At 41.9% G+C, this 24,710-nt stretch overlaps 1 protein-coding gene across 5 annotated transcripts in view; it reads right to left on the reverse strand.

Annotated features, from left to right (window-relative positions):
- Nucleotides 1-24,710, reverse strand: part of CDK14 (cyclin dependent kinase 14) — a 628,470-nt gene that overhangs the window by 449,811 nt on the left and 153,949 nt on the right. For 4 of the 5 annotated variants that reach the window (XM_073677397.1, XM_073677401.1, XM_073677400.1 and 1 more), the window contains one exon: nucleotides 13,479-13,724. In XM_073677397.1, coding sequence (XP_073533498.1) covers nucleotides 13,479-13,724 — 246 coding nt within the window. The remainder of the gene's footprint in view (nucleotides 1-13,478; nucleotides 13,725-24,710) is intronic. The other variant, XM_073677399.1, reaches the window with a different exon arrangement.

The following is a 24,710-nucleotide window of genomic DNA, read 5'->3' on the forward strand; positions in this document are numbered from 1 at the left end:
TCCTGCAGAGAGACATAGACTCACACCTCACTTCCTGTAGAGAGACATAGACTCACACCTCACTTCCTGTAGAGACATAGACTCACACCTCACTTCCTGTAGAGACATAGACTCACACCTCACTTCCTGTAGAGAGATATACTCACACCTCACTTCCTGTAGAGACATAGACTCACACCTCACTTCCTGTAGAGACATAGACTCACACCTCACTTCCTGTAGAGAGACATAGACTCACACCTCACTTCCTGTAGAGAGAGATAGACTCACACCTCACTTCCTGTAGAGAGACATAGACTCACACCTCACTTCCTGTAGAGACATAGACTCACACCTCACTTCCTGTAGAGACATAGACTCACACCTCACTTCCTGTAGAGACATAGACTCACACCTCACTTCCTGTAGAGACATAGACTCACACCTCACTTCCTGTAGAGAGACATAGACTCACACCTCACTTCCTGTAGAGACATAGACTCACACCTCACTTCCTGTAGAGAGACATAGACTCACACCTCACTTCCTGTAGAGAGACATAGACTCACACCTCACTTCCTGTAGAGAGACATAGACTCACACCTCACTTCCTGTAGAGACATAGACTCACACCTCACTTCCTGTAGAGAGACATAGACTCACACCTCACTTCCTGTAGAGAGACATAGACTCACACCTCACTTCCTGTAGAGAGACATAGACTCACACCTCACTTCCTGTAGAGACATAGACTCACACCTCACTTCCTGTAGAGACATAGACTCACACCTCACTTCCTGTAGAGACATAGACTCACACCTCACTTCCTGTAGAGAGACATAGACTCACACCTCACTTCCTGTAGAGAGACATAGACTCACACCTCACTTCCTGTAGAGACATAGACTCACACCTCACTTCCTGTAGAGACATAGACTCACACCTCACTTCCTGTAGAGAGACATAGACTCACACCTCACTTCCTGTAGAGAGACATAGACTCACACCTCACTTCCTGTAGAGACATAGACTCACACCTCACTTCCTGTAGAGAGATATAGACCTGCGCCCCACACTTGATGTAGCTAGCTTAAAATCCACTCCAAGTTCCTGTAGAGCAGGGATGTCAAACTCAAATACACAGTGGGCCAAAATTAAAAACTTCTACAAAGTCACGGGCCAACCTTGATATTTATTAAAAATAATGTGCACAATTGAGGAGGTTTTACCTTATCATCTAATATGGGAACAAGCTTAAAGGGGTTTTTCCACAAACAAAGTACATTTCAATTAATAAATCTTAAGAGACAGACCACATGACTGGAGCGTTGGGTAATTCCCTCTTGGGCAGGGGCGTACATAGAAATCATAGCGTCCCATAGCAGAAGTTCTAATTGGTTAATCGCTCTCTTTAGCCATAAAGCACAGTAATTGTTTGTGCCGTTTTGGCTAACAGAAGAACAGAGCTATTCATGTAATGTGTTGCCCTTCCATAGGGTAATATTCAGACTTGGTTGGATTTTATCAAGGTATAAAGAGGGCTAAAAAAATGCTGCATATTTTGGTGCACACCCTCTTTGCAATGAAATCAGCAACTTTTTACCCTTCTCACTACTTTTCAAAAATGGCAAATAAAACGTGACAAAGTTCAGAGGAATAGTAGTGACCAACTCCAATGTTTAAAGATTTCCAAATTCATAAATTACAGCTCAAATCTACTCTGGATCATAGAAACAGCACCACATCTCCTGTGTAGCCTTGGAGTTAAATGGCAAATTTCAGTCTACCAGTCGCTACCACTAGGGATATTCCCATCTGACACATTTATAGCATACCCACAGTATGTAATGGGTCCTGTCATGTGCTGCTGGTAGAAGAAAAGGGGTCGGAATTCCCATACAAATAAATAGGAATTTCAAAAGAAATAAACAGAGGTGGTACTACACATTTATGGCACATAAACATACTAGGTGGGAATATCCCTTTAAATATAATCAACTTCTTATTGACATGAAGTTCCCACAGTCCCCTGGGACATTACATAAAGTCGCTGTACTGCAGTAAAATACATTTTGCAGCGCTTGGGAACCGGGTGTTCTCTACAGAGTGTGATATCTGTATACCCCCAGGCTTCCTGCACTCTTATTCATCAGAAATAGATTTACCGAAGGAAGAACATTATTTTATTAATTATTTTTTATTTTCTTTCAAAGTTCTACATTTACATAAGAAACTTCCATAGAAATGGCTTACAAACTTTTTGGATCTGGTTTATCAAAACTGTATAATAAAAATAAAGATTCACATTAATACAAAGGGAACAAATATCCTGAATCATACCAGGAGTTAATTCCTGTTGCACTTAATTTATAACATTTGGCAAAAAAAAAAACGCTATATATTACAAGAGAAGCAATCACCCTAGAATGCCCTCAGCACTCCGCTGCGCTCGGTAAGAGAGATCAAACTAGAGTGCAAAGAACACTGTACTGTGATTGGTCAGCCAGTCACAGCAGACTAACAATCCCTGCTGTGATTGGCTGAGAGGCAGATAGAGGGGGCGTCAGCATCTCCCCTTACTATTCCCCTTATCCTAGTATCTGTCTCAAGCTATCCAAATTCTGTCCCCTCAATAACAACTGTTTGTTTGTTTGTTTTTGGAAAAGGTGGTTGGGTTCTTCTTAGATACCTATATATGAGAGCACCTAAATATATCACCACCTATTGTAATCTTCCACCAAAAAAGATTCCATTTCATTTCTTAAAAATAACAAGAATAATAAATAATAAAATAGGTATAGGCCTCAAATATTTTTTTACAGATTTTTCAAAGGTTTTCACAATACTTGACAAACTTTTATTAAAACCCCGGGTGCAGCAGGACATTAAAAGAAGAGAAACCTCTATACTTCCCAGAGAGTATAACATTTTTTTTCATTTTATGCTGGTCTGAAATAACTTTTTTTTCTAATATACTTTAATTAAAAAGTCCCTATCGTTCCCTGTCTATGCTCTCTAACTGCTTTATTTTATTTTTTAACTACTTTCTTTTTGCTGACACTTCGTTTGAGAATCCCAGTGCATCCTTGGATACTCAAATGAGTTGTTATCAGGGAGAAGCCCTCTGTCCCTATCCTGAAAAAAAAAAGTCAAGTGGCATCATTTGTCAGGGTTTGGCTGATCTCTGCTTTTCCTGCACGCTGGGTATTATTCTTACAACGCGCATTGACAGTGCGCTCTCTTGCCGACTTGTCACTTCTGATCAGAGTCGGCTGAAGAGCGCACTGTCACTGTGACACGAATCTACTAAGCATTCGTCGGAATTGACAACCGGCTCAACTCATTAGCGAAGGGACTAGCCCAGCCCCTGAAACAGACATCACTGATGACACTTCATTTCAGGGTGGGGAATGCGGCAGTGACGCAGATGATGACTCATTTAACTATCCCAGCATGCAGTAGGACTCTCCCATCTAAGCGTCATCGAAGAGGAAGTAGTAAAAAATTAAAAATAAAATAGTTAGATAGTGTAGTGAGGAAACGGCAAGGACCTTTAAAATACAGTATATTAGAAAAGAGATTAGATAATATTAAATAGATAGAGATTAAGGATTAAAATACATTTTAGTTTCGGACCATCCCTTTAAGGCTACTAATAAGGGATTGTCCAGTAGTGGATGATGCCTTTAAATTTTACGTAAAAAAAACCAAAAAACCAAAAATCGAAAAGCAAATAATAAAAAAAAAAATTAGGCTTAAAAATAACAACTCAACTCTGATTAGTTCCTGTGTGCAACTAGTTGTTCTATAGTTTGACATGTCTGGCTTGGTTAATATCACTAGTCATGTTGCAAGGCTTGGGCATAATCTTACAGGGTAGTTACCTCCATGATTCTTTTCTTCTGGAAGAGGGATAATTTGCAAACTGTTTCCCAAGGAGCATTGGTAATAAGACTCTATGTGACTGCAGACTTGTGGCTCTTCACAGTGCGCACAGTCCGCACTGTCAGGATTTGCTGGTGCCGGGAGTGGATGGTCATTCTGACTAGATGTATCCAGCATTGCTCAATTCACTTATATTGAGTGATGCCATGCACATCTAGTTGGCACGTGACCGCATGTATGCAAATCATATACGTTCGGTCATGCTTCCGGCACCGGAGAATCCTGACAGTGCAAATTGTGCGCACTGTGAGGATTCACAGGTCTGTAGTCACATAGTGACTGCAAAATGGACCCAAAGTCTGGACAACCCCTCTAAGGAGAGCACCCCTATCAAAACTAAGGGTAATTGGATAAATCTAGTGATAAAACATAGCTGTCATGTCACCGAATATTCGACATATAGGAAAGAAGAAATATTTATAGCTCCATTTCAATGGTTGCAGATTCCTAAGTGGACTGACATCTCCGACCATAATAACAAGTGACCACAGATATGAGATAAAGAGGAAAAACTGCTCGCCTTGCACTGAAGCTTCCATTTTCCCAATGCCATATTTAACTTCTAGAAGCAACGAGGACAATATCACCATCCATGGGATGTCACATGTCATATTAGGATTATTAGATATTTTATTCTACGCTTTTTTAAAATGTCAGCTCTCGTCCGTTCCTGGTATATGTATGTCACAAAGAATAAATCATTCTAAATTATAATCTACGACTTGTGAATTGCTAACATTTCCAATAAAATGCCAGCCATAAATGATGTACAAGAGATAACCAAAATATGTCACATTTATAGCCAAGAGCATTGGGGAGAACAAAAAAAAATAAATACATAAAGGAAAAAGAGCAAGTGCAACCCTGAGCCACTTCAGTAAAAACTACACTGAGCCGCCATTTTTTGATCATGTTTGGGAGACTACCCTGTGAAAATTGGGACTAATTAAAATTGTTTGATCCAGAATAAAAAAAAATAATAAAGATGAACTGTCACCAGGTCAAAATTGACCAGTTTACGCTCTTATTTTATTGCCACTGTTCCATTGAGTTTTAAGTTTTTTTTTCTTTTTTAAAATCCACCATCCTGTTCCAGAGTTATGTGCAATTTAATCTTGTGCTGATTTGTATTGTTTTTTTTACAAGTAGGCGGAGCTCACAGGATCCTCTGGGGCGTGTCTTTAGGACCATAAAAAATAGCACAAAATATAAAAGCTGATATCTTTGGGAATCTATGTTGGATTTTATGAAATGAAAAAAAAAAAATGAATACTCATTGGAATGGCGGGAATAGAAGAAGATCAAAAATCGGTCGCTTCCTTCCTGGTGATAGGTTCTTTTTTAATGAATACTGGTCCAATTTGCCCCATAATGGCTAAAATTCCATTTGGAACCTTGATGACATCAGAGCAAATGTTAAATAAATTAAAAGTGTAATACTTAACACGATTACAATTGAAACTTAATGTTAAAACTTACAATATTTTGTATATTTCATGTTGATTTTCATCTATTTTTATATTATATATATATATTTTTTTACAGTTTTTATACACAGTAATTGCTTTCAGAAATTTGGTTTTGCAAGTGCAGTTACATGCCCCTAGACTTGTACCTCAGGGTGTATGCAAATATGTCTAAAAGTAAGCATTCCTCAGGGTTTGGTGGGTGCCTTGGGTGAATAAGGGGTGCAGTTAATTGAACTCCCATTTGTGGGAGACTAAGGATGGTGGGTGAAAACTTTTTTTTTTTTAAGATTTTAACAGTTGATGATAATAACCCTTTAAAACCCTTTTGTATAGAAATCTCAAGCTCTTGTGGCAGGTTATTTCACAGATTCACTGCTCTTACAGTAAAGAATCCTTTCTGTTGTGTCCGTTTGATTTATTTTTCCCTTTTTATTGGTGTATGTGGAGGAGGGGGAAGAACCCTTCTGTTAGGCTGGAGTCACACAATGCGTTTAGCACGTGTGAAGCATGCATCCATGGTTAACCTAGCCGCAGGACCTCCTAAAATACAGATTCCACGATTCCCCTATGTAAATGCAGACCCCAGATCAGATATTTAAAAAAATACAGACACCCTAAAAAGTAGAGACCCCAAACCATACCACTTTCATTTACAGACCCCAAAACCCTTTGTATATACAAAACCAACCAAGGCCCCTCTGTATATACACACTCTAAACAAAAGTGAGGGGTATGCAATTGAGGGTCTGTATATACTAGAGACCCCAGACCACCACGGTATATTCAACTCCAGATAACACACAGCTGTATATACAGACACTATAACAACTCCCACTTTACAGACCCCAAACCAGAGCCACCTTGTTTACAGCCCCCCAAAAACACTGACCATAGAAAAAACCTCTATGACCTTCATTCATCATTGACAATTCTGCAGTTTCTGGACTAATTTGCCCTTTCTAACTGACTTTAGTGTTTGCACCACTTTTTAAGTTGTCTTTTTCAGGTCTTTTTTTTTTTATTTTTCCCTCACTTTGCTTTTTCATATGTTGTAGACAGATTCCAGAAATGCGACTTTTACCAAAGGTCACATTTCTTGGCACATCTCACTCCAGTCCAGCACATTATCGGATGTGCTTTGATTTCCACTGATCACAAGTAATTTCAATATGAAAATCGCAGAATTAACTAATGTTTTTTTTTATGGCTTCCTTAAATGATCCTGGATTTTGAATGGAATGAAAATTGTGCTAAAATTGGACAATTTTCCAGAAATAGCATTGAATATAGTAAAATCTCTCTGTCGGTAATTTCACCACCTTCTGTCATTCTTAGCCAATACATCAACATACATTATACAAAGCTGGTCTGTCCTACATCAAAATGCCAACGTCCAGGCTTGGAATGATAAACTTTTATCTTGTCACTGCGACAAACTCAGATAATATCATTCTCCAACACACAATGCGATAAATATTGCGGCAGAGCCTGTGCAGTAGCAATGGAGGAGCTCAAAGGACTAAAAAGACCAAAACCGCCAGAAAAAGAAGACTAATGAAGTCCAAAGCTTCAGGATTTGAATTGAGCCCCGCATAAACATTAGCAAAATGTCACCCAACCCCACCGATATTGAATGGCTTGGCGGACAATCTAAGGTGTATGGGGGTCCCGGGGAAGATAAGGATCTGGCATTTCCGATCCCGGACTGAAGACCCTCTTAGGCCGCCACCAGGGATGTCTGACAGCGACTCTCTCATAAAGAACATAGGAGCTAAGCAGAGTGACCGCACCGATAATTGGGACAATCGGCCTTCTGAAAAATCAGCCTGCCGACGGCTATCTAAAGTGTATGGATGGCTTTAGTTTTCCTAATTCAAGTCAATAGCTCCTTGGGTTCAGGTCTGAGTGCATTTTTTTTGAGGATTCACACTAAAACCCCTGAGGGCCTCTTGAATAAGGATCAGACATGGTGTTTTTTCTTCTGCACATGGGACTACCTGGTCAACAGATGCAGTGTGGTTCCATACAAAGGCCAGCGCTGTGACCCCTTTATTCTCCTAATCATTGAGGTTCCTAGAGGACATGCCCCTAGTAATCGATAAGTGATGGTGACGCGCCCCCTGGGCTGTGGGGTACCCGGTGCCGGGCCGGGAGATGCCGGGGGGGTGTCACAGTGGCGGTGACCCGGTCCGTGACCCAGGGCGGTCAATAAAAAGGGGTTATTGATAGGGGATTTATACTGATTGTATAAAGTTCGGGACGCCACCTGTGGTATTGGGCTAAGGGAGCCGCCGCTGCGGAGCAGGTCCTCTGGAGCGGATGTTACTGCAGCAGGGATGGTGTGGCTCTCCACAGGTCGAGCTTAGCTCCAGGGCAGTGTAGATGTTATGGATTATGCTGGGCGTTGTAGTGCAGGGGTTGATGGTGCAGCAATAATCAGTCCAAAACTTAATGGCGGTTTCCTCTTTACTGGTGGTGATTAGACAAGCTGGGACTAGGGTACTGGCTAGAAGTGGAAGTCCGGGCAGCCTGGAAGCAAGTAAAGAATCCTCCTTGCCAGGTGAAGTTGGAGGCCTTCCCTTTCCACTAAACTGTTTGGCCCTGCTGCTTGTAGCGGTGCGGTGACCCTCGTCCCCGAGTGCAACGTTTCTGTGCTCACCCGTAGGGCAGGCAGCTCGGGCCTTGCTGGTGCGTCGCTCCCAAGTGGCGGTGCTGGACGCTGCGGTGCAGCGGAGCCTCCGGGCATCTGATGGGGCCAGGAGACCTGTAGTCTCCTGCCCTCTCGTTTCTACTGCTGGGCCTTCGGTGCCCCACAGTCTCGGACTCCCGTGTCCGGTTCTTCTGTGTTGGTTCCTTCTGGGGTGAACTGCCGCGCAGCTCCACTCCCCAGCTCCTCTCTCTTCGACGTCCTGACTTCAACCCCTCACACTACGACTAAATAACCCCGCCCCCAGATCCCAGTTGCCAAGGGGAGGGGACTCCCCTCGCTGGTCTGGAGCCAGAAAAAAGTGTTGCATGCTAGTATCCCTGACTAGGGGACCCCTGCTTGCTTCCAGGCATGGCATCACCTCTTGTGAGGGAGGCAATGCCACTGTGGCAACCGAAACCCTGGGGTGCCACAATGGCATATATGATGGGAATAGCTCTTTCAACTCAGAAATTCTGATGATCTTTGGGGATTTCAATTGTACTCAACCTTAGGAGCACAGAACACAATTCACTTGGTCTTGGCCAGGATATGTACATACAGGGCTAAAACAGTAAGCAAAAAAAAATATTTGCCTTTGGTGAGGCCAGTTTCACACTTCCATGAAACACAAACCATGCTCTGATCGGAAAGCCCAGCCCAACCTTCGGATCTCCCAACCTGAGCTAGGTGCTTCACACATCTCTCTAAAGCAGCCAGCTCAGGTCAGGAGACCCAGCGGTCAGACGCTGGCTTTCAATCTTCAGTCCAAACATGGTCAGCGTTTCATGGATGTGTGAAACTGGCCTAAAGGAAAGCCTAGCTACTGCTTCTTTTTCATTATCACTCTATAACTGAATTGGGGCATTGTAACCTCTTGGCAATCTAATGTATATTAAAAAAAATCTGTAAATATAGCAGTTTTAATACTGGTCACTAGAGCAGCAACAATAAATTGACCCCTGTATTTGTCAGCTTTACTGTATAGGCTGGGGCATAATGAACAGAGGCATCTCACTATTATTAGAAAGTGTGCAATCTAAATACAGCTCTTTTATACAGATGGAGGCCTAGATTAGGCAGGATAGCAATACCATGCACAGATAAGGCTTTGTAACTCCCCAGTCTCAGGTTTGTAGTCCATCACTTTCTGGAAACTCTAAAAAAATATGAAAATTTTTCTGTCAATTGATGCCCATTCATTACTGGGGCTTCGTGGTGACTTTAGCCATGACACATGAATGCTATATGGCGCGGTTACATCACGGCACAATGCAAAAGAACGGGTTTGCATTGAGATCCCACAAGGTACAACGACGAGAAAGTCACAGTCAAAATTAATCCGTATTTTTGTGACTTGCTTGTCGTGGTCGTTATATTTTTTGGGTCACAGCGAGACACCATTTACTTGCATAAACAAAATAATCAATAGCTAAAACGTTTACAGGCAAAATTTATTTACTACAGACCTTACATTCTAATGAGTGAAGCTAAGACCCTTTGATATCGTGGAATATCCCTTTAAGTCTTAAACAAGACAATTTTAAAGGCTTTTTATTTTTATATCTTCCGTGTTCACATAACCAGCCCTGCTCTATCCTGCACCATTAAGCATTGTGGAATCATTGATTTCCGCTCCATAGAAATACATGAGCGCTGCAGATTTATTCCAGTTTAATGCGTCGTATGGTTCAGAATCGGAAAAAATAGGTTATATGTTTTGTAGAATATTTAAATAAATAATTGTTAGAAGGATTTTCCCACAAACTCAGTTCATTTTAATCAACAGATCGTGTAATAATAAGTTCCACAATTGGATGTGTTTAAATAAAATGTCCCTGTGCTGAGATAATCTTATAAATGTGCCCCTGCTGTGTACTGTGTAATGGCTGTGTCTCACCGTACAGGAACATGGTCTGATCATACCACATCTCCTGGGCAGGGGAGGAAGCAAAAGAGTATACAGACATTACAGCACGGGATCACAGCTGATTCTTTCTCTGAGGCAAAACTGCTTGTTTTTAAGCAATGTTTTACCTCACAGAAAGAATAATTTGCAATCCTGTCCTGTAATGTCTGTATACTCTTTTGCTTCCTCCCCTGCCCAGGAGCTGTGGTATGATGAGACCATGTTCCTGTACGGTCAGACACAGCCATTACACAGTACACAGCAGGGGCACATTTATAAGATTATCTCAGCACAGGAACATTTTATTTAAACACATCCAATTGTGGAAGTTATAATTATTCAAAGATCTATTGATTACAATGTTGATTAAAATTAACTTTGTTCATGGGACAACCCCTTTAATAAAAGGTCATTACATATCAGTGCTCCTTGACAATACTGTTGTATACATTGATATATTGTTGAACTCCTGTGCTTCACTCAATTTCTTCAATTAAGAAAAGCTAGTCTGTACGTGACTGCAAGTATGCAAATTGCACAAGGAATAATTGACGACGGGGCCACCCATAGGCGGATTATAATGATGGCAATCCGGGCTACCGCCTGGGACCCGAGGCCCCAGGGGGCCCATGAATTGCTCCCATTATAATGCGCTTTTTTTTCGGTCACAGGCACAGCCGCGCTGGCCGAAGGTTAGATGATCAGGGTCACCGCTGCGGGCCCGCAGCTGTAGGCGATTTGAATCATGCTGTGTCGCCCCGCCCTGCCAGTGCCACATGACGCTCCCATATGGCCGCCGCAGCTGTCTATTCACTAGCACGGGCGTGCAGTTTAAATGCTGTTGGGACCGCCCTGCCTGACGTCATGTGGCAGGGCGGTCCCAACATCATTTAAATTGTCCTCCCGTGTGATAGTGAATATACAGCCGCGGCGGCCAGATGGGAGCGGCTGCGTGATGCAGGCGGCCAGCGTGTCTGTGAGTGGCTGGCTGCTGTTGGGACCGCCCTGCCTGACGTCATGTGGCAGGGCGGTCCCAACATCATTTAAATTTCCCGCCGGCGCTAGTGCACATACAGGGCTGCGCGATGCAGCCAGCGTGTCTGAGTGGCTGCTTTGAACTTTGGGACCACCCTGCCACATGACGTCAAGCAGGGCGGTCCCAACAGCAGCCAGCTAGCCAGCCACTCACAGACACGCTGCATCACGCAGCCGCTCCCATCAGGCCAGCTGCAGATCCACCGGGACGGGCAGTTTGAATGATGCTGGGACCGCCCTGCCACATGACGTCAGGCAGGGCCCAGGATACACAGGGGCGCGGGTCTATTTAAAAGTTCATGAAATGGCTGACATGAGCCAGTGTCATTCTGCCCTGCAGCATCTGCTGAAGAGGAGCCGCCACCCACGCACAGTAACCCACAGTTTGTCTGCAGCCTGCCTGGTCCCCTGCTGAGCCCTGCTGCTTCAGTCTCAAAGTGTGTATTCTGTCTTAAAAGTATGTTTTTTGTATATCAATGAATAATGGATGGTCCCCTGCAGTTTTATACAGAGTGCTTGCTGGCTGCCTTCTAGTGTTCCTGCCACTTGCCACAGACAAATATTAGCTTATATCATCGCCTGTCTCAGACAGTGTCTGTGGACTGTGGCAGTGGAACGGGGTGGGCAGCCTGGCAGCCAGCAGAACTTTGTATGAAAGGGCAGAGGATCATTGTCATTTTTAAAATTTGTACATAATGTTGGGGATGGGAGAGGAGTGGACTGAAACTACATAAAGACAAATGCCCCTGCACACTGTCTACTCCCCCCCCCCCATCATCTTAGAAATTTTGCTTGCATCATGTATTTCATTATTTGTATAAATATAGAAGCACAATTTCCAAGGTGGAGGGGTACATAGTGTGCAGGGGCATTTGCCTCATGTAGTTTCAGTCCACTCCCATCCCCCACATTTTTTACACAATGAAAGGATCCTTGGCAAAACTATTTTTTTTAACTGAAGGTAAATTTTAGATTAATGGCTGTTTTTTAGGTTAGTTTCACTCGGCAGCTATTTTTTTCAATAATGATGTTTCAGGTATATGCGGACCCCCGACCCATCATGAGGGGTGGGGGCACGCAGTCTCAACTGCCCGGGGCCCTGGCCATCCTTAATCCACCCCTGGGGCCACCCCTTTGAGTAATGTAAAAAAGGTGAATCCCCCAAGAAACTTAATCCATGGTTCTCACATTCAATGGAAACAAAAACAGACAGAAGCAGTAGTGTGCCGTCTCTGTCTTTTTTACTGCATTTTACTAATATACATGAATTAAGAAAGCTGCCCTAATCTTGAGATATTCTAGATTCCGGGAGTTCCACTTCTAGACACCGGTGAGAGCCCCTTGTGTTCACTGATGCACGTAAAGGGGGCTCTTGGTCTAAGTTCATTTATATAGCTAAGTCAGCCCCCATTTGTGTCATGGATGATGCAGAGACCAAGAAGGGGGCTGGCTTAGCTTTTGAACTTGAAGAATTGATGACTATTGGTGGTGGTCTGTACGGATCATTTAAGTAGCCAGCCCCTTTTTCTGACATGGCTGATGCACAGATAAAAAAAGGACTGGATTAGCTTTTAAAATTAAAGGATTCATTTCTATTGGAGGCAATCTGTAGGGATCATTTCAATAGCCAGCCCCCTTTCTTTACAATACAGAAGCAAAGATCAAGAAGGGGCTGTATTAATTTTTGAAATTGAACGACTGTTGACTATTGGAGGTTGTCTGTAGGGATCGATTAAATCGCCAGCCTCCTTTTTTTTAGATTCTCAATTAGACATAACCGAAAAAAAGGGGCTGGCTTACCTACTGAACTGAGCCAGACAGACCGCTTGCAATAATCAACAGTCCCACAGTTTCACAAACTAAGACGGACCCCTGCATCAACCAAGACAGAAAAGAAGGCTGGCTTAGCTATTGAAATAAGCAAGACAGCCAACCCCCTTTAGAGTTCTTTTCTGTGTCGAAACAAACTTGAAGTTTTGGCGCTGATACCTCGAGATCGGAGCAGATAAATGAATACAAGTATATAAGCAGGATTCATTTCTTTCCTTATTATATGTATTAAAATAACTTTTTTATAAAGTAGGACAACCCTTTAAGGACACATGAATGATTTTACATTAATCATCCCCACCTCCATTGTTGCTGTTACGGCAGAGAGCTGGTTTCGCTCAGCACAACTATGTGTTACACAGTCACTCATAGGCCTCCATAGGTACCAAACTGTATTTCCACTGAAATATTTGATGACTTTAGTCAATGACTGGGGGTTTCCAGTAATAAAACATATATTTCTACAGTCACATGACCAGAAAAAAGTTTCACTAGTCGACTTATAGAAAAGTATTGGTGTGTACAATACCAATCCCCCCCCCCCCCTCAACAGCGGAAAACTCTTAATCCAAAGTAAATCTAAGTCTTCCTGATCACACCAGGCTTCGACACAGTGCACTCTTACCGAGCTAGGGCTTGAATGACGTCGGACTTTGGGAGACTCCTTCCCCACGGAGGCACTCTTAAAGTTAATGCATGCATTGTTTTCAGAGTGCACTCTCTTCACCTGGTTTGCAGATTTTTCAAAAGGGTCAAAACTGCTCTGAGTCCTCTGAACCCGGACTTTCTTGTCTTCAGGAATGGTGTCCAGTGGTTTGATCACAGAGTCCATTCCCTGGCAGTTCCGTGTGGACATCTTGGTGACACATATCTAAAAGCAAAAAAAAGAAAAAAAAAGCTTAATGTAGAAAACAAGCAGCCAACAGATTCTGGCTAAGCAATAATCAGACGTACATCGTATCCTCAAGGTCGGAGAGAAGAATTGTTTTTGTTCGATACTGCGAACATGTTCCTTCAAGGATGATACATTGTTTGTGGAGGACTCAACAATGACTTAAGTAATCAATCCCTAAGTTACAGAAACACGAGACACTGTATCTGCCCGGTGTAACCCAAACAGAACCATCGACCGTCACCTAATACAAGCTGCATCTGTCTGTTCACAGCTAGCTATGCCTACGTAATGCCATATGACAAACATCTCATCCTTAAAGTGGATGTATCATCAGGTCAAACATGGCCAGTTATTGCTCCTATCTTATTCTCGCCTCTCCCCTGTGTATTCCGGTTTTCGTTTTTTGAAAATCCACCAGACGGTTCCAGAGATATGGACCTTTTTATTTAATGTTCATTTTTTTATGGTGTTCACAAGGGGGTGTGACTTCAGACATTCTACAGGGGCGTGTCCTTAGGCTGCTTTGCATAATTGCACTGTGAGCCCCACCCCTTGGTAAAGAGCACAAAAAAATTAGCACCAAACTATAAAGGTCCATATCTCTGGAACCGTATGACGGATTTTAAAAAAACAAAAACGGAAATAGTCGGTAGAGCGGCTAGAATATAAAAAGAACAAACACTGCCCAATTTTCACCTGGTGAAAGGTCATCCTTAAAGTGCAGGTCCACCTATGGATACAAATTAGAATAGTAAGAATAGTAATTCCCAATTAAGGAGGGTTGTGATAATATAACTCGCCCTATACGATACTTTGCATATACAGAAACCGTATATCTATCTGGCTACATCTATACCTCTTTTATATTGTCATATGTTGCAGGCTGTAGTTTGCAGTTACAAATGGTCAATGTTCCGAACCAAGAAGCTACACTAGGAGATACGCCGTAATAACTAACACTGAGCACCAAAATAAGCAATTTATACGACCCGCCCGCGGACTCTCTGTGTCCTGTGTGTGAGAACTGCTCATTCGGAAAAGATTGAGCTGACTTAATAAAGAGTACACCCAACGTTTTGCTTTGTTTGCAGAGTTTAACTGAAGGTTGTACCGCTCCAGTCCATCATGTCCAACCAAAGTCATATCTACGACAAAGACTGATGATTGCACGATGTATATCAGTACAATCATCAGCATTCCATCAAGTGACTAGATGGAGAAAAAAAATAACTTTTAAAGGGAATGGGTCATCATAACATAACCTCTTCATCACATCAGGTTTTTGAGTAAAATATTTTTTTTATATTTTTTTTTTCAGTTTTACATATGACTAGCTATATTAAATAAATAAAAAAATCTGAATTCTAACAATCTTTACACTGGCCACTAGTTATAAGAACTGACCGTTCTTTTAAGCAGCCACCTGGACATAAGACCAGCTCTGACTCAGTACTTTTTTAGGCATGATTGATCCAGGCATAGGTCATTGTGCAGGGAAAGGGAGGAGGCGAGCTGTGACATCACCTATTGTGAATGGTGGATCCTGTGTTATCTGCTGTATATAGAGGTGTTATCAGTCATTGTACAAGAGGAGGAGGTGAGCTGTGACATTACCTATTGTGAATGGTGGATCTTGTGTTATCTACTGTATATAGAGGTGTTATCAGTCATTGTACAGGAGGAGGAGGTGGAAGTGAGCTGTGACATCACCTATTGTGAATGGTGGAACTTGTGTTATCTACTGTATATAGAGGTGTTATCAGTCATTGTACAGGAGGAGGAGGTGTGCTGTGACATCACCTATTGTGAATGGTGGATCTTGTGTTATCTGCTGTATATAGAGGTGTTATCAGTCATTGTACAGGAGGGGGAGGAGGTGAGCTGTGACATCACCTATTGTGAATGGTGGAACTTGTGTTATCTACTGTATATAGAGGTATTATCAGTCATTGTACAGGGGGAGGAGGTGAGCTGTGACATCACCTATTGTGAATGGTGGATCTTGTGTTATCTACTGTATATAGAGGTATTATCAGTCATTCTACAGGAGGGGGAGGAGGTGAGCTGTAAGATGCCTTGATTGATATGTTAATGTGAAGAGTCATCTGTACAGAATAGGAAGAATGAGATTAGTATTAGGCTTAGTGTTCAGTGTGAAAATTACAAGGTTTTTTTTTCTTTTTTTCCTACACAATAAAATAGAAAATGAGAAAAAAAACTGAACAAAAACATAGAATCCCAATTTAAACAACAGGTTGTTTTCTGATGAAACATTCCCTTTAAATAAATCTTTGTTAGACCACAAACCCACTATCAGTATTTGATCAGTATTCGGTCAGTATTTTTTGTCAGAAGTGGGAGCCAAAACCAAGTGAGGAACAATCAGAGAAAAGGTATCATAGAAACAAGTCACCAATTCTGCATTTATCACCCACTCCTGGTTTTGGCTCCCAATCCTGAGAAAAAATACTGACCGAATACTGATGGCGGGGCCGTAGCCTTAGGGTTAGAACACTTCTATATAAATGTTAGTGCTCAATGGTAGCAAATACATCCATTGGTATATATAGGGAGCTAACCACGGCACTATAATTGCATTTGGAATGTATTAATCCACAAAAGGATAAGAGCAAAATATATCAGAACACTGGAAACAATGTTTCACTCCTCTCAGACTGTGTTCACATTGCTATTCTGTATAGAAATGTAGCAAGATGAGCAAAGCAAGTAATGGACCGACGTCGCCAGAAGTCACAATTATAGCACCACGGTTAATTCCCTACATTCCCTTTAAGGTCACCTGTCACATCAGTCATAAATCATCTCAAGAGTTCACAGATTAAACGGGAATGGACCCAAAATATCCCTGTGTGAACAAGTCCCCACCAAGTCTGCAACATCGGAAGCCTGAAGCTTTGCAGGTTGACGCTCGGCACGGCCGACAGAGCTACAGTAAGTGGAGATAATTAACGTCTAAGTTTGAGAATATCACAGATAATCTATTAGTCGTCTTCCGAGCAGACATTTCAGAACAGATGGCTGCATCCGTAAATGGATTTAGGAGCAAGAAAACATTTGAACAAAATTAGAATATGGTAATAAAGCGCACGTACGCCGGATCATGTAAGAAGGACTCCTGACAGCAAATAAAAATGAGGCATCGAGGTCTTTACCTACAATTTATTAGCAGGCGAAGGCAACCCGTAACGCTCCACCTGCTGCAGCACAAAAGCCCTCACCAACTGCAGCAACACATCTACAATGCTTTGCCTTTTTGCTGGTGTAGCCTGACAGCATTATTGTACCGCTTTTACAGATCTTCAGATATGTGATTTCTATAGGTTCACAAACTTTTTTTTTTTTTTTTTTACAAGGATTTTTTTTGCACAGATTCAGTGGAAAAATCCATTTAAAAAACGCTCAAAATTAGCTTCCCAGGTCATTTCAGTGAGAAAATGAGAACATGTCGCATTTTTTTGCCCACATTTTTTTTAACACATGTTAAAAAAGTGTCATGTTAGGTCTTTGGCTTATTTTTCATTTGTTATTCGCAGCCCGACAAGTTTTTGCACCAGAAACATGCAAGAAAAAAAAAACATAGTCTAACGTTGCACCCCATAATAGAATTAAAAGTTCACCAAAAGGCATGCAGAAAAAAAAAAAAAAAAGCTGATTGACCCAAAACAGCGTCAAAAACTACATATCTTTTACAAACTTTTTGGTGTGGATTTTTCAGCTGGAAAAATTCACATTGACCGCAAGATATTGAGAAATATTGAACATATTCTTTCTTGCTGAAATAACTGAAGTTCCATAATTCTGACAATAATGGGACCCATATTTTTAGTAACAGGGTCCGCTAAGGAAAGATAGGAATATTTTTCCTAGCTGTAAACCCCTCTGGGGAGCTGTAGCGCAAAACACCAGAGTAGCAGACCGCAACTATGCGATGTGTGGTCTCTAAATGAAGGTAAAATCATAACAGAAAATATGGTACCACTTTTGGGCTTCTGGGATCAACCAGTTATCCCAAAAACAGATTTTTAATTCAAACATAAAGGGTGGAGCCCCAGCCCCTGTGATGTCGGCACAAGGGGGTGTGGACAGGTCTCTCCTTTAAAATAGTTTGCTGAGGTTGGAGATTCATTCATTGCCAGAGAGGTATAAGGACTATAAGGAACAGATCCTGTTGGATAACAGTCTAATCAAATTGGGGAGCCCCTCCTCCACCTATATTGAATCGTCTCAGCGATTGTATAGTAAGTTTCTTTCTTAATCCTTATTATTTTGCGTAAATGCTTATGTATTGTAAATGTCTCCTTTTGTAAAATCCTTGGATATTTTCATAACACTGCCTCCCTTGTGGATTAAATATACAATGTAATAGTTCTGTTTCTTTTTTCCTGTAATCGTTCCCTCCATACGCTACCAGAACGCAGGTGTCCGACCAGGCCTGTATTATATTTCAAACTCGGTCGGTGGTGGCAGCGAATAATATTAATAATCGGGCTATCGTGAAGCTGACAGTGACCGTACAGAGAGCATAAACACACATTCCATGCGTTCGAATCCCGAGGTGTGACGCCACACGCTCACTGGTCGCTTGCCGATACTCAAGAAGTGAGTAGTCTGGATCGTGAGCTTGCGATTCCGGACGAAATCCGTAACACTGATAGCACGGTGGGATATTGCGTGATCTCCCCGGTGTCGTCACTGTGGAAAACCTGACACACATGAAAAATAAAACTGTGTGAACAAACCCCAGCACTCTAGTTGCATACAAAGCTGCATTCAGATTCTGTGAATCTGTAAAAGACTGTACATATATAAAAATGTAACCTATGCAATAAACAAAAAAAAGCTGTCAAAATGTCATGTACCCCAAAATAACACCAATATAAACAAGCCCTCTGTGATAGGGTCACTGGTGTTCTATGTGAGGGGAGGCATGTGTCACTACGGCTGCTAGCCTGTGTGAACTGAACCTACAATTTTTCCCCATCATGTTATATGTTGGGGCTGTAATCGCCATTGTGAAGGGAGTGGTTTTGTATGAATGGCATAGAGATCGGGAGGGAAGTCATTCACCCTACCTCCCCTCAGGGTGTGGCTGAGCAAGGTTAAATGCTCAGTCACTATTTTTTTTTCTCGGGTGTGAGCTGGAGAGGGAAGTCTCCAAGCTGTTTGTGGAAGTTAGAGAGCTCCACAAAAGGCCTTTGCCTGAACAGTTTGTGATACAGAGAGCGGGCGGATCCTACTCACTTATGGACTGTGCTATACTTTATGTTTTTGCTTTGCCGTTACGCCGGAAAGGCTGTGTTTATTTTGCTGAATTTTCAGTGCTTATGCCGCTACAATAAACCTGCAGAGGAAACAGTGTCCTGAGTCTACTTCTGGAAGCAGCCGAGTGAGTCGTCTTACCACACCTCATACAGCTTCATCGACAAGGCATACAGTGGGTACGGAAAGTATTCAGACCACTTTAAATTTTTCACTCTTTGTTTCATTGCAGATATTTGGTAAATTCTAAAAAGTTAATTTTTTTCTCATTAAAGTACACTCTGCACCCCATCTTGACTGAAAAAAAAACAGAAATATCTCTGCACTTGGCCACATTCATGTTTCATTCAATTGTAACCAGTCGTCCTGTCCCTGCAGCTGAAACACACCCCCACACCCCCATAGCATGATGCTGCCACCACCATGTTTTACTGTTGGGATTATATTGGGCAGGTGATGAGCAGTGCCTGGTTTTCTCCACACATACCGCTTAGAATTAATCACCAAAAGTCCTATCTTCATCTCATCAGACCAGAGAATCTTATTTCTCATAGTCTGGGAGTCCTTCATGTGTTTTTGAGCAAACTCTATGCTGGCTATCATAGGTCTTGCACTGAGGAGAGGCTTCCGTCAGGCTACTCTGCCATAAAGGCCCGACTGGTGGAGGGCTGCAGTGACAGTCGACTTTGTGGAACTTTCTCCCATCTCCCTACTGCTTCTCTGGTCTCAGCCACAGTGATCTTGGGGTTCTTCTTTAACTCTCTCACCAAGGCTCTTCTCCCACGATTGCTCAGTTTGGCTGGATGGCCAGGTCTAGGAAGACTTCTGGACGTCCCAAACTGCTTCCATTTAAGGATTATGGAGGCCACTGTGCTCTTAGGAACCTTGAGTAATGCAGAAATTATTTTGTAAACATGGCCAGATCTGTGCCTTGCCACAATTCTGTCTCTGAGCTCCTTGGGCAGTTCCTTTGAGATCATGATTCTCATTTGGTCTGACATGCACTGTGAGCTGTGAGGTCTTATATAGACAGGTGTGTGCCTTTCCAAATCAAGTCCTATCAGTTTAATTAAACACAGCTGGACTCCAATGAAGGAGTAGAACCATCTCAAGGAGAATCACAAGGAAATGGACAGCATGTGACCTAAATATGAGTGTCTGAGGAAAGGGTCTGAATACTTATGACCATGTGATATTTCAGTTTTTCTTTAATAAATTTGTTAAAATTTCTACATTTCTGTTTTTTTTTCAGTCAAGATGGGGTGCAGAGCGTACATTAATGAGAAAAAAAAGAACTTTTTAGAATTCACCAAATGGCTGCAATGAAACAAAGAGTGAAAAATTTAAAGGGGTCTGAACACTTTCCCTACCCACTGTAAGTCTCAGAACATGGCGACAAAAAACACATTTCACCAAACGTATTATCAAATGACTAATTGTTAAAAAGAAGTTTAAAAAGTTTTTTTCATTTAGTTTTTTCTATTTTCACTAAAGGTGTTAAAAATTTATGAAATATTGTAGTTTTAACTCATAATAGGCTGATAATTTTTTCTGTAGAAATCTCTTCTCAACAGGCATCTTATGACCATCACGTGCAGCAGGATTACAGTTACAATGTCCCCCTATACAATGACTGATAACACCTCTATATATAATAGATAACATAGGATCCACCATTCACAATAGGTGATGTCACAGCTCACCTCCTCCTCCTCCTGTACAATGACTGATAACACCCCTATATACAGTAGATAACACAGCATCCACAATTCACACTAGGTGATGTCACAGCTCACCTCCTCCTGTACAATGACTGATAACACCTCGATATACAGTAGATAACACCTCGATATACAGTAGATAACACAGGATTCAGCATTTGTATTAGGTGATGTCACAGCTCACCTCCTTACCTCCCTGCACAATTACCATTTTTCAGGTCACTGGGCATGCCCACAACATTATGTTGTAGAAGTCAATTAACAGCAGCCTAGGCCTCCACTGTAATGTTTTGCAAAAAATATAGGAAAAACAAATTCTACATTTAGAAAATAAAAACAGAGTAGGAAAACTAATATGCATCGTTATATTGATATAATTAGAAAAAATATATACTGTAGGTGATAGATGACCTTCCCTTTAAGACGGACCGGTAGAGACATATTGCACTTTACAAACTATTTAAGCAAAACAAAAAAAAACAACATTAATGACACCAGCAATTGATAATACATTGTGAAATCTTACACATTATGTAACTGCAGACAGAACATTTCCGAGCTTTTCCATCACTCGTGATAACACTTCTATTACCAGAGCGGACAGAGCGTTCCTAAACCATTATAATTACTGTAATCACTAAAATAATGATCTCATAGTAATAGACCAAAAGTAGAAAGCTGCAGGTTATGGACAAGTAGCAACAACTACATGAAGATTATGTAAAAAGATACCGCGCCAAATGTGATGTCATTGTTCCCCATGGAGTGCGGGAAACCGCCAATCAATATGCCAACCACTGACTACCCCCAAACCAGCAAACCAGGCCCCGACATGTACCAAGTCAATAAAGATGAGATTTATCCTTATATGGTTGAGGGTTGTAGTTGACCAAAAGAGAACCCCCACTCGTGGCGTGTGCCCATGATGACCAGTTACCCAATGGTATGGTCATGGGCAGTATGGGAGAAAAAAAAATCAGGTAAACGAATTGTAAAAAAAATTAAAGGGAAGCTGTCACCAGATTTTCCCAACATATACTAAGCCCATCGACTTTACCGCCTCTTTTACAGCATTCTAGCAATCTGCACATAAACCTCCAACCCCCTCTGCATACACAACAGTCTGGTCTGATGGGCGTCACCTGGTGCCTGTTTCCCTTTAAGGAACTGGAGGAACGTGGACATCAGTTCATCTTCCTGAGGCTTCAAGGAAAAAGGACAGCCCAGGACAAAGTTCTCTAGAAAAGCAAGGGAGGGACATTGACTCCATCCAGCCAGTAATGAGCAGGCCTCAATTATCCTCCTGATGCTTGGCGGAAGAACAACAGCCCAGGAAGAGGTTCTCTAAGAAAGGAAAGGAGGGGATACTGGCTCCATCCAGCCAGTAATGAGTGGACCTGACTTGTCCTCCTGAGGCTTTGAGGAAGGAGGACAGCCAAGGAGAAGGTTCTCTAAGAAAGAAAGAGGGGGACACTGACTCCATCCAAGCAGTAATGAGCAGCCCTTACTTGTGCTCTTGATGCTTGGCGGAAGAAGGACAGCCCAAGAAGAGGTTCTCCAAGAAAGCAAGGGAGGGGATACTGGCTCCATCCAGCCAGTAATGAGTGGACCTGACTTGTCCTCCTGAGGCTTGGATGAAGGAGGACAGCCAATGAAGAGGTTCTCTAAGAAAGCAAGGGATGGGGTTGTTCACCTGTCCGTAAAAAAGTCAATGAGACAGGTTTCATTGATCCAAGTCACGGATCAAAATTACCCAAATCTAAATATCAAAGTCCATGAAAACCACAGACAGCACACGGATGTCATCAGTGTGCTGTCCGATTTTAACATTGTAATTGATAGAAGATTTGCAATTTTTTTCAAATACCTTTTTTTGGCACACAAGAAAATCACAGAGGGTAGAAACTGACACACTGACCAAACACTGCTGAAAACCTGATCCGGCACTCTGATAGGAATCGGTCCATTTCTTTCATGCACGTGAAAAAAAAAAAACAGATTGTCTGAATGAGGAGTAAGGCAGTATCTTCAGTATGGACCCTCTCATAATAAGTGGGGTTTACTTGATTTTTTTTTTTTTTTTTGTAATGGGTCCCATACAGAAGATAATTCTTTTGTCTCCTTTCAAGAACTTTGCTGTAGCCATTGAGACAAGATCAAGGTTGGGGATGGCCTCCTGGTAAAAAAAAAATATGTAAGGAAGCTCCTACATTTTATTCTTCTCCTCAATAAACTGACATATTTTGCCTATATCATTCCACCATTAATGCCAGATAAGGATATGTGCACACAAATCCTAAAATCTGCTTAAAAAAAATGAACATATGTACTGCAATGTCAAAACGAGTTGCTGTGCACATGTTCCATTTTTTGATCCTTCTTTAACCGCTTTAGGCTTTCAAAGCTGTGAAGCAGCTAAAAGAAGTGACCTGTCCATTCTTATGGTGATTTTCACTTGGAAGCCCCTCACTAGTTAAAGATTAAAAAAAAAAAGTTGACAGGGGCAAACCAACGCAAAGATGACCAATAAGATGGCAAAGACATCGCTTCAAGAAACACGTCGCCAGGGTTTTTCCTGAATCGTTTCAAAAACTCAACAGGTACGCCGGCGTCTAAAACAAGTCATCTACATACCCTAAAGGTACATTAAGCATGGTTTCCACATAATATGGCCATATAACGCCTCGATAATAACGCCATATAATAAATAATTACAAGTACCCCATATAAAAGCCAAACAAATGTGAAGATATCTAGACAAATTTATAATGACAAAGGATGCAAGTGTGGGAAACTCAACATACTCCACAAAAAAAGGATAATCGGGACACAAATCCATCCAGCAGGGGAAGCAAAAATAATTTCCAATCATACAACCTGAGAGCTAACAGGAAAGCAGCTTCATTTTAAATGCATCTCTGTCTCATTATGGTACGTATAAAATGGGTATAAGATAAGCAAAGCAAAGGTTAAGCTCCATTTACAGCCACGTTATGGTCCTTCATTTGTATTTGCAGACCAAGTTTCCACATTAGAGCAGTAAAATGAAAAGAAAAATATATATATAACAAGGCTGGTAGGAAGGATTATAGCGGTCGGTGAACTATGGCAGCGGCACGTCTCATGTCGTAATAAAGGAGAAATCAATAGTAAATGTGTTGCTGCTCAGAACATCAAGAAAATAAATTTCTTCTTCTGTTGTATGGAGATTCGACTTTGCTCTTCCCTTTTTTTTTTTTTTAACATTTTCCAGATTTATTCAACACACTGGAAAGGAATGAAAAATTAAACAAATTGTTTCCGTTGACCCAGATTCAGCTTAACATGCTCATGTTTGCAGAGAACGGTGTCTGTTAAAGTAAAATTCCACCTCGAAATGAGTAAAAAGGCTCAAAAGGCCATCTGGGGTCTTTCTGGATGACAGTCGGTAGGAGTCTAAGCATTCATTGATGCGGTAAGGAAAAAGAGAGAAACTTGAAGAAGAACCAACAAGATGAACATTTAATATGGGAAGACTACGCTGTTACCATTGGGGCGCTGGCCTCGTTGGTCTCATCCCATTTGCAAATGGGTTGGAAGAACCAACCGGTTAAGGACAAGTCTCCCAAGGAACTGGGCGATTAGTCTAAAGCTGGCCATACACATTAGATATTTGTCGTTTGGCCGACAGCCATCTCTCTCGACCCTCCGGGGACTCTCGGACAAACATTCCTGTGTTCTGTATGAGAGCAGCCGTCAGACTCCTCTCAAAGCGGCTTATAGCTGCACCAAACAAAAGGGTGGGCTGATGAAATTCAACAGGATGAAGCTTTCTCTCCCCCAACATCTCGTCAGGGGAGAGGTGGAAGGCTCCATAGATGGGCAGCTGATCCTGCTGAAATTGGTGAGTTTTGCAGACTTTTAGCTTAAAGGGGTGTTCTCAAGTTTGGTTTGCAAGTTACTTCCAGATCCCTAGGGATCC

Source organism: Phyllobates terribilis, unplaced genomic scaffold, assembly GCF_046119375.1.
Source record: "Phyllobates terribilis strain yellow unplaced genomic scaffold, ASM4611937v1 Scaffold_4__5_contigs__length_816908805, whole genome shotgun sequence".
Lineage (NCBI taxonomy): Eukaryota > Metazoa > Chordata > Amphibia > Anura > Dendrobatidae > Phyllobates > Phyllobates terribilis.